This window comes from Hypomesus transpacificus, unplaced genomic scaffold (genome assembly GCF_021917145.1).
Source record: "Hypomesus transpacificus isolate Combined female unplaced genomic scaffold, fHypTra1 scaffold_52, whole genome shotgun sequence".
Lineage (NCBI taxonomy): Eukaryota > Metazoa > Chordata > Actinopteri > Osmeriformes > Osmeridae > Hypomesus > Hypomesus transpacificus.
The window spans coordinates 1,265,575-1,276,639 of NW_025814031.1; the positions used below are offsets into that span (position 1 = coordinate 1,265,575).

At 46.5% G+C, this 11,065-nt stretch overlaps 1 protein-coding gene across 1 annotated transcript; it reads left to right on the forward strand.

Annotated features, from left to right (window-relative positions):
- The first annotated feature begins 5,542 nt into the window (after positions 1-5,542).
- wfikkn2a (info WAP, follistatin/kazal, immunoglobulin, kunitz and netrin domain containing 2a) lies at positions 5,543-8,602 on the forward strand. Its single transcript, XM_047017353.1, has 3 exons — positions 5,543-5,755; positions 6,124-6,440; positions 6,601-8,602. Exons 1-3 carry the CDS (start codon positions 5,543-5,545, stop codon positions 7,805-7,807), a joined length of 1,737 nt encoding a protein of 578 aa, XP_046873309.1. The 3' UTR covers positions 7,808-8,602.
- The last annotated feature ends 2,463 nt before the right edge of the window (positions 8,603-11,065 follow it).

The window sequence follows — 11,065 nt, forward strand, 5'->3', positions numbered from 1 at the left end:
TCACCGTGGCAACCACACAAACAAGCGTCAGTCTCTTACACAGGTGATTGGTATCACCTGTCTTGGTATCACCCGGCGTTTGCATCCCATGCTTCTCTTCATGCCCTTGCGCTGACTGAGACATGGATCCGCCCAGAGAACACTGCAACACCAGCTGCTCTCTCCGTCAACCACTCCTTCACTCACTCACCCCGCTCAATCGGGCGGGGTGGTGGGACAGGTTTGCTTCTTTCCCCACATATTAAATACACATCCACACCACTCTCTGTTACTGCCAAATCATTTGAACACCATTATGTGATGCTAACTAATCCTATCAAAGCATGCTTAATTGTTCTTCATCGCCCACCAGGACCGCTAGCCGACTTTGTGGAGGAGCTGGACATGCTCCTCAGCGTCCTTCCGGATGATGGAACCCCCCTGATAGTCCTTGGGGACTTCAACATCCACCTCCAAGGAATGCAGGCTGTCGACTTCTTGTCTCTCCTGACCTCGACCTGACGCTGCTGAGCACACCGGCGACCCACAAGGCAGGCAAACAGCTAGACCTCGTCCTGACACGTAACTGTATCACTGACTTAACCTCTGTAACCCCACTGCACATCTCTGATCACTACTTTATCCAATTCTCTGTCTCTCTCCCTCCAACCCCTCCTACCTCCCCTCCCCTCGTAACTTTCCGGCGCAACCTCCGCTCCCTATCCCCCTACCACTTCTCCTCTATTGTAACATCCTCCCTCCCTCCCATTGACGAGTTCTCGTCCCACCCCACTAACACTGCCACCGACACCTTGCTAACCACTTTAACTGCATCACTTGACTCTCTCTGTCCCCTGTCTACCAGGCCTGCACGATCTTCTCCCCCCTGCCCGTGGCTTACGGATGTTATTCTGCAACGGTCCACCCTTCGAGCAGCTGAGAGGAGATGGCGCAAGTCCAAAGACGGTCTGGACCTTGATAAGTATCACTCCCTCCTTAAATCCTTCTCTTCTCACATAAATGGTGCCAAAACCCTCTACTTTCTTAACAAAATTAACTCCGCTTCAAACCCCCACAAACTTTTCTCTTTCTTTTCCACCCTTCTTAACCCACCTCCCCCACCCCCTCCCTCCACCCTGACAGCAGACGACTTCTCCTCCTTCTTTGAGAAAAAAGTCGCCGACATTAGCAGTCGATTCCCTAAACCCACCTTTCCTACCCCCTCACCCTCCATTACTGACCCAACTAAATGTTGAAACTCCTTCTCTCCCCTGTCCGAGGCAGAGCTCTCTGACCTCATTCTCTCTCATCGCCCCACCTCCTGTCCCCTTGATCCTGTCCCCTCCCCTCTCTTTCAAACCATCTCCCCCTCTATCATAACTTTTCTGCTCCATGTTCTAAACTCCTCTCTTACCTCTGGCACCTTCCCCTCTGCCTTCAAACAGGCCAGAGTTACCCATTTACTCAAAAAACCCTCCCTTAACCCTGCCGTCCTCCAGAACTACAGACCGGTATCATTGTTACCCTTCTTTTCTAAAACAATTGAACATGCTGTATCTAACCAACTGTCTAACTTCCTTTCTCAGAACAACCTGCTCGACCCCAACCAATCGGGCTTCAAGACTGGCCACTCCACAGAGACTGCCCTCCTTTCAGTCACCACTGCCCTCCAGTCTGCCAGAGCGGCTTCCAGGTCATCCGTCATCATTCTGCTGGACCTTTCTGCGGCGTTTGATACGGTTAACCACCAGATCCTGCTCTCCAGACTTTCTGAGATGGGCATCACTGGCACTGCACTCCAGTGGATCTCATCCTACCTGTCGGGAAGATCCTACCAGGTCTCCTGGGGAGGCAAACTGTCAGGCTCTCGCCAGCTCTCCACTGGTGTCCCACAGGGCTCCGTCCTTGGTCCCCTCCTCTTCTCTCTGTACACCACCTCACTTGGACCAATCTTCACCTCCCATGGCTTCTCCTACCACTGCTACGCTGACGACACGCAGCTGTACCTGTCGTTCCCTCCGACCGATCCGGGGATCTCAGCTAGGATTGAGGCCTGCCTCGCAGACATCTCCGCCTGGATGACTGAGCACCACCTCCAGCTGAACCTTGCCAAAACGGAACTTCTCATCATCCCGGCCAAACCCTCCATCTCCCATGACTTCTCAATCACCCTGGGATCTGCGACGGTGACCCCCTCATCCTCTGCCAGGAACCTTGGGGTTACCATGGATGACGAGCTCTCCCTCACGGCCCACATTGCTTCGGTCTCCCGGTCGTGTAGATTCACCCTCTACAACATCCGGAAGATCAGGAGATACCTGTCTGAGCACTCCACCCAGCTGCTTGTCCAAGCACTTGTCCTCTCCAAGTTGGACTACTGCAACTCGCTGCTCGCCGGTCTCCCATCATGCGCAACCCGCCATCTTCAGAGGATTCAGAACGCAGCGGCCCGCCTGGTCTACAATCTACCCAGACGCTCCCACGTTACCCCGCTCCTCATCTCCCTCCACTGGCTACCCATAACGGCCCGCATCAGATTCAAGACCCTGGTACTGACCTTCCGAGCAGTGAACGGGACTGCGCCCGACTACATCAAGTCTCTCCTGCAGCCTTACACCCCCACCCGCCACCTACAGTCTTCTTCAGACAACCGCCTGGTGGTCCCACCTCTCAAGACCGCCCGGTCCCAGCACAAGCTCTTCTCCTGCCTGGCACCCCAGTGGTGGAATCAACTCCCCACCTCCATCAGAGACACGGACTGTCTCTCCACCTTCAAGAGAAGGCTCAAGACGCACTTGTTCCGGGAGTACAATGGTACTTAGGAATGGTTTGCTGAACCCAACGCTAGTTTCCTCAAGGATCACAATGACTCTTGCTTAGACTGTTGCTCTTGATGGTTAGTGGTAGCTGATTTAAACTGCTGTATTCTATTTTAGTTAATCCTATTTGTTTTGCTTTCCTACAGGTACACCTGCACTTAGAGATTAATGTTGTGTAATTTTAACTTGTTTAACTACATGCTCTTATGGTTTCTTCCCTTTAGCACTATTTTTTGGTTGTTCACAATATGTACTTCTTGTTTTTGACTACCCGCAATGCTGTGGGGCTATCTTGTTGTTATTATCAGTGACCTATGCACTTTGTAAAGCTCTCTCTTGGAAGTCGCTTTGGATAAAAGCGTCTGCTAAATGAATAAATGTAAATTTAAATGTAAATGGATTAGTGGAGACACAATCTATTCAGTCAACTCGTCTCATTAAAAGACTGAGAGCACCACAACACAACTACTACCACTACTGCTATATCTTATGCCACTACTACAATTACTTATTCTGCAGATGCTGCTAATATCTCTAACTAACTACAATGCTAATGGTACTGTTTTGTTCTACTACGCCAGTGAGTGCATTCGCTTGACCATGACAAACCCGATAGCCATTGTCGGTTAATGCCAATAATACGATTACTCCGTTTACATGTGTAATTAGTTATGTAATTACTCAAACACGTCTACATGATTCTTTTTATTAATCGTTGTATGCTCCATGGACAAAACTTGCACCATCATCCTTCTGCAACAAAAGGTCGCCGGGTCGTCCTGTATCGGTCCAACTGTTGTTTGTTTCATTCAATCAACACATTGAATCCAAGAAAGCCGAGTAAACGCACTCAATGATAGGCTACATCTGCTACTGATATTACTATCCCAACTAATTTCAGCTGTTAAAACTATAATATTCTTGTTACAACTAGTTATCCTACTTCTTCTGTTTAACAGTTCAGCTTTCAGCTTCTCCTGCATTGTAGGCTATTTAAGCTCTTAGCTTTGTTAATGCAGTTCAGCTTCCACACTCTCTCTTTAGTGTGAATCATACATTTTAAAAATTAATTTCAGCTTTCTTTTCTCATTTCTGTATTTTCAGCCATTTAAAAAAAAGAATCCGATTTCAGCATTCCAACACATTTTCAGCAGGAAATGCATGTTCTGGTTCAACTTGAAAAGGGTTATTTCACGCCTGAAAACCCTGTTTGTGTTCGGAATTTTCATCTTTAAAAACTGATTTGTCTACTGCAGGTAAGACACACTGGATGTGTGTTTGAATCGGCTTTTGTCTCTAAATGGACACCTGTTTATGCGTACGTGCGTGTGGCCCAGGTTTTGTGTGAGTGTGTTGATGTGTGTCTTCCGGTCAGTGAGGGCTCATAGACAGAGGGCCCAGACAGAGGCTAGGGCTGGAGAGCCCTGGGCCTCTTTGGCTCAGCAGGATCTCATCTGGGGAAACAGCAGATTGCAGGAGACAGCCTCAAATATGAACCTTCAGCCATGTTGATGAACCACTTAGGCTATCCATAAGTATACTGTCTCCTTCGCAAGTTAGTTAATGGATGCCACTTAGGCCTACATATGGATATTATCTACTTAAACAATGTCTTATAACTTGTAAATCACATCTCACCATTATTAAAGGGCTTGTGCAATTGCCAAAAATATATTTATCCTTGTGTTTATACAGTATATTATTTAATAACATGCCACAAGTCTCTGGCATGGATAGATAAAGGTATGGTCAATATTTGCAAAAATATTTTTATAGTCTGTGACTGCGTCATGTGGACTGTTGAGAAGGAGAGTGTGAATGACCGCCAGTGTTCAAAAGCAAATCTGTGGATAAGAGAACGGCTTAGGGACATTATGGATAGTGCCATCTACTGGAAACAGATACCAAGTGTTTATTAGCAATTACGTTGGTGAATACATGCAGCAATCATTGTTTCTAGAAGCAAATATCTTCAAATTGTCTAATTTAATCTCTTATAGCAAGTGTCGTACAGATATTAACCCAATTTTAAACATTGCAGTAAAACGTTGACTGATCCACCCAACATATTGTTATTGAAAGGTATAAGATATGCCTAAACAACACAAACTTCCACATTTTGGCAACTCATGACGAAAACCCAGGACTGCGAGAGCCCTCAAAAGTTTAGAAATGTGGATAAAAGTAACAAACTTACTGTTGCAGTAGGCTAAATCTACATACATTACTAACATTTAAATATAACAATATATCTATTCCCTAATCCAAATTATTATTATTTAAGTCATTGGCCGGACACAAAAGAATTGTGAATCAACCTTGCAAGCTAAGGGTTAAAAGGTGTCACGGCGCCTTGCACACAGGTGCCTTTTCTCCAGTAGGCGTCAGAGACTGAAGTCTCTGAAGACATTTTTTAGTAAGCTCATCATAACTGTAACTCATCTACGATCTGCAGTCGATGAAGACTAGCCAATTCATGTAGTTTCAACCTAAGTAATAGGTTTCACATACCGCTACCTTATCTATTTGGACTATTATACGTGGATTCACACGGACTGGAGAGTCCTCCTGCTACACATCGAGTTGAACACAGGTCTCCACGCCGTTTTTATTTGTAAAATTAGTTCGTGTACATTTTACTGGGTTGTTAAACTGACAGGTTTTCACATAGGAAAGTAAACTTCAACATTCAAATACGTTTTTAATTATTTGGGATCTTTGCGATCGTCCGTTACGCGCTGGATATGTGGTGGATGTTGTTTCCCCGGTGGATTTGGTTTGTGTTTGGACGATGTTTCGTCTTCTACTTAATAGTAGACCACGATCGGGTAAGAGCGATGCCCATGTCTGTTGCCAAAGTGGTTTACTCTCATGCAGGAATGTGTCCCAACGAGATGAACCCCAACTTGTGGGTGGATGCAATGAGCACCTGCATGCGCGAATGCGAATCCGACCAGGTAAATTCACGAGCTTAGTGGTGGAAAGTTTGTGGAGTAGATACACAAATAATTTTTTATTGTCTGTACATTACAACGTAAAAAAATTACTTTCTGCTGTGTCCCAATTAAAGGCAGTTCAAAATAAGTTGCAATGAGGAAATCCAAAAAATGTAATTGCTTAGATATTCTTATTAACAGACGTTTTTACTTTGAAAAATTATTGATCCATAACCATTTAGCCATTTGTATGTCAACTGGGTTGTGCTTTATTGCCTTATTACTTATTTTATACCTTTATTATAATTTCAGTCTTCCATTTATTATGAAAGAATACTTCTTAATGCCAAAGGCACATGCACAATAATTTTCCTGTTTCCCTACCTAAGGACTGTGAGACCTTCGAAAAGTGCTGCCCCAACGTGTGTGGTAACAAAAGTTGCGTGGCGGCGCGCTACATGGACATCAAAGGAAGCAAGGGTCCCGTGGGCATGCCAAAGGGTGCCACTTGCGACAAGTTTATGTGCACCCAGCAGGGTTCCGAGTGCGACATCTGGGATGGCCAACCCGTGTGTAAGTGCCGTGACCGCTGTGAGAGGGAGCCCCACTTCACTTGTGCCTCGGACGGGATGACCTACTACAACAAGTGCTACATGGACGCGGAGGCCTGTTCCAAGGGCATCTCCATCTCCATGGTCACCTGCAGGTAAGGAATTGGGAAGAAATACAACATATTTAACCTTTCTCTTTTGTTTATTTTTTTAATATATTTTTTGAGACAACCCCAACTGTGAACTGTGACCAACACAGTTGCTAAAAAGTTACCTTGAGGTGCAAATATGTTATTTTTCTTATCATATCCTGAGGTATCACCTCACCTGGCCCAACACCAGCCCACTGCCCCTGGAGACCACCCTGCGGCCAACCACCGCCCTTCTGGAAACCACCCTCCCCGCCGACATCCACCCTCCCAGTATACTCAGCAGCCCAACCCAGCAGGCTGTGTTTGTTGGCGAGACGGCCGGCTTCCTGTGTGAGGTTTCTGGAAAGCCCCACCCAGAAGTGACGTGGGAGAAGCAGCTGGAGGGGAAGGAGAACACGGTGATGGGGCCCAATCACGTGAAGGGTAACATGGTGGTCACCAACATTGGCCAGCTGGTCATCTACAATACCCAGCCGCAAGACGCTGGCATCTACACCTGCACCGCCAAGAACGTGGGCGGCACCGTAGCCTCCCACTTCCCCCTGGCAGTCATCCAGAAAACCCCAGGGCGCAGAGAGGGGGCCGGTTGGAACGCAACCCACCTGCCCTTCCCCGCCGAGGAGTGTCTAAAGGGGCCAGACACAGACGACTGTGGGGAAGAGATCATTAGCTGGCACTACGAGTCCAAGAGGAACAACTGCTTTACCTTCACCTACAGCCAGTGCAACAAGAACCGCAACCACTTTGACACTTATGAGGCCTGCATGCTGTCGTGTGGGGCAGAGTTGTCGGCACCATGCAGCCTCCCCAGCCTCCAAGGCCCATGCAAGGCCTACGAGCCGCGCTGGGCCTACAGCAGCAGCCTCAAGCAGTGCCAGTCATTCGTCTACGGAGGCTGTGGCGGCAACGAGAACAACTTTGAGTCCAAAGAAGCCTGTGAGGAGATGTGCCCCTTCCCCAAGAACAACAACTGCAAGATGTGCAAACCACGGGGCAAAATGGTGGCCAGCTTCTGCAAGAGTGATTTTGTGATCCTTGGCCGTGTGACAGACCTGACAGAAGAGCAGGACTCGGGCCATGCCCTGGTGATGGTGGAAGAGATTCTGAAAGACGAGAAAATGGGCCTCAAGTTCTTCGGCCAGGAACCCTTGGAGGTCACGCTACTCAACATGGACTGGAGCTGCCCATGTCCCAACATCACCAGGGCTGACAGCCAGCTCATCATCATGGGGGATGTCCACAACGGCATGGCTGTTCTCCAGCCTGACAGCTTTGTGGGCTCCTCCAGCACACGGAGAGTCCGGAAGCTCCGTGAGGTGGTCCAAAAGAAAACCTGTGATGTTCTCAAAGAGTTTACCAGCACACAGTAGATCTGTAGGAGATTTCCTCTTTCCTGTTACTCCCCCCCCCCCCATCTCTCTCGTTCTCTCTCTCTCACTTTCCGTGTCAAAGATCCTCAACAGGCTGCAGAGAACTAGTGTCCACAATATCTGCTGGGACCTTTTTCAAAATCTTTCTTTTTACAGGTCTGTTGGTAAACATTTCAGAATTAGAACACAATTTCAGGAAAAACACTTTCTAAGCATTCATGCTACCAGACTGGTTAATTCTTTATTCTGTCTCAATACATACCCTCCAATAACCAGAACAAGGCTCTGAAGGACTTTGTGAAATTATCTCCCAAATGAACAGTTTCAGCCACGCAATGATTTGTTTCTTTCCATTGGCCCCCATACTGACATTTGGGCAACAAATGTTAGGACTCAAGTACGCACTGCACATCTAATATCATATGAGACTGGAGGTTATTTTGAAATGTGAGATTTACAATTTACTAGTTGATAAAAAAGTAAATAGTAGTGGGAACTTGTATCAAGCACTTAACAATATTCTAGTCCAACTAAAATGAAAGTCAATTTAAATTCAAAAGTATTATCTTGAGCATACTAATGCCTTACATATACATTGTATTCCTTAACAATATGTGTATTATTATTCATGGTAAGTGGGTTCTCAATAGAAACGTTTTGTAATATATGTTTTGAGCTCTTGAGCTTGCAATGAAGTTATGCCAAGCTTCAACTATTTACCAGAATTAAATAAGCTTTTTCATTTTACTCAGTGGGATTCACTTTTGAATGACTATATGAACCTGTACTAAACATCATATTTATTTTTGAGTTATCTTTACATTGCTAAGAGCAGTTGGGAGAATGTGTAATCTTTTTCCATGTAAATTCATTTGAGAAAGTTGACAGTATGTAGGAAAGCAACATATTCATCAAATGTATGATGTTTTAAAATCTACATAATGACATTTATGGAACAAAACGATAACAAATAAAAACCTTCAGTTTTTCCCAACATGATCAAGTTTTCATGCAGCTCCGCTCTTATCTGATTGGTTTATCTTGTAGACATTCAATGTGTCTACATTTGTTTGCAAAATGGATTTCCACATTCCACAGCATCAGTTTTAGTTTACGTGCACGCTAAAGTTTTGGCTGTGTGCACATTCCTACTTGGCATTTTATTTAGTTGTTTGCAACCGAGATGATGGACAGACAAACAGAGAGAAGACGATCAAGTCTGGCATTAAATCTGAAGCAGGTCACATTCCAACCCAGCTGTGGAGTCCTGTGGAGAGCCGAGGTTGGGGGTGGGGTGCAGGAGGGGGGCAGCCCAATCTTATGTTGTGTTGTGTCTGGGTCATTCCCACCACACAGCCTACCCCACTGGCCCCCTTCTCAGTCCCTTTCAAGTGTGAGGGGCTGGGGGTGGTGTGAAGAAACAAGGGAAGGGTGAAGTTGGGGAGGGAGAGGGCTCTGTCTCTGCCTCTGCCTCTCTCTTTCTCTTACTCATTCTTTCTCACATGGTTGGAACATCTGTCATAAAGCGGCATGGTGTGTTGGATCTGGGAGGCGGTGGATTGAGGGAGACGTTTAGAGGGACACAGGATCTCTGTCTCTCTCCGTCTCTCTCTCTTTCTCTCTCAGCTGAACACCCCATGCCTGTGTCTCTCATCTCAGTGCTCTCTCTCTTTCCCCCAGCCATGCACTGACCCTGGACCTGGCAGAGGGAGGTAGAAGGGAGGAAGAAGGGAGGGATGGAGGCAGCCTGCTCCACAGACCTCCTCTTGTTTAACGAAGGCTTTGAATTTTTGACTTGGCTGGCTGGCCGGCTGGCTTGTTGGGGCTGGAGCTGCTTGGGGGCTGGGGGTTGACAATGGGGGCTAGGGCAAGGGGTGGGGGCCAGGATGGGGACTGAGATATACGATTGAACTTGGGTTTGTGGTTGGAGCCTGGGAGGGGCTAAGGTTTAACTCTGAAGATAGGCCTGTGAGTGAATGAAGAGGGGGGGGGGGTTTAGTTTCAGGATTCAGCTGAGTGGGAAAGGAGCTTCTGAGAGGCTGAGACTGGGGGGTAGGGAGTAGGGGTTGAGACAGGGGGGTCTGGATCTGGGAGTCCTGAGAGAAGGCTGGATCAGGAAATAGGGGAGAACAGAGTGTTGGGGAGAAAAGAAAGGATGAGGGGGACGCCTTGTAGTTTTCCCAGGGTGGGCCCCCCTCTTCCCGTCTGCCCCTTCAGACTGACACACAGCATCAGGATGACCTTTGACCCGTTAAGCTGCTCATGAAAAAGAGGCCGGGAGGAGAAGACAATTTTCATTAAAAGTGTTAAGTATGGAACTGGCCCTGGCCCAGAACCAGCCCCCATTGAGCCCTCAGCTGCAAATGTCAGGCTCAAGTTCATTCTCAACAAGCAGTCCAGGAAGACCACAATAACACAGACAGCAACAGGTAGCCCCCCTTGGCTTTGTGGCTAAGAAAAGAGATACACGTTTCCAGAATTGGGGAATGTGTTAGATACAATTTACATTATATGATGGATAAATGCATCTCCGTTAATCTTCTTTTACAGCTTTTTTGAAGCTGGCCTTGTGCACATTTGGAGCAAATAGTTTGAAGATTGTTGTGATGTTATCAATCAGTGGCTGAGGAATGATGAACGAAGTCAGAGAAGGATTGACCAGATTTACAGTATTAGTAGCCAGCTGGGAATCATTAAATCATCAACATCTAGCACTTGGTGGTTTAATGAATTAAATTAGTTGGTTACAAAGTGTTTTCAGTGGCATAGCTATAGGCGGTGCAGCCGGTGCAGCTGTACCAGGGCCCGCAACATACGTGGGCCGTACACGGTGACGGGCCTGATAATGCAAAGCTCCGGCCCCGATAATGCGAAGCTCCGGGCCCGATAATGCGAAGCTCCGGGCCCACTCATGAAGTTAGATTGCAATACCGCTCAGCTTAGATGCAGCAAAACATTCTTAATTTATAGTAGCGTATATAGCAAATGATCCCACTGATGGTTTCACCAACAACATTGAGTTATTTCCATAATCATGATATTTAAGTTTGTTTTAAGACAATAAATCAAATACATTTCTTAAATAAATCAATGTATTCAATTGTTTCAATACGATGTTAAAGGAGTCATTGATTGCGAAACCGATTTTACCTTGTCATAGTTGAATAACGACAGTTCGGTGGGTAAAATGGACATACAGTGAACCTCAAAGTCCATTGACACCTCTTTCTTATCTAAATCTCACAACTTGAAACTGCA

What these genes read in the sequence shown, in the direction of transcription:
- wfikkn2a (XM_047017353.1), top strand. Translation starts at nt 5,543, where the DNA reads ATGTGGTGGATGTTGTTTCCCCGGTGGATTTGGTTTGTGTTTGGACGA. An exon ending in GCGAATGCGAATCCGACCAG is followed by an intron (nt 5,756 to 6,123) that starts GTAAATTCACGA and finishes TCCCTACCTAAG; the next exon opens with GACTGTGAGACCTTCGAAAA. An exon ending in ATCTCCATGGTCACCTGCAG is followed by an intron (nt 6,441 to 6,600) that starts GTAAGGAATTGG and finishes TCATATCCTGAG; the next exon opens with GTATCACCTCACCTGGCCCA.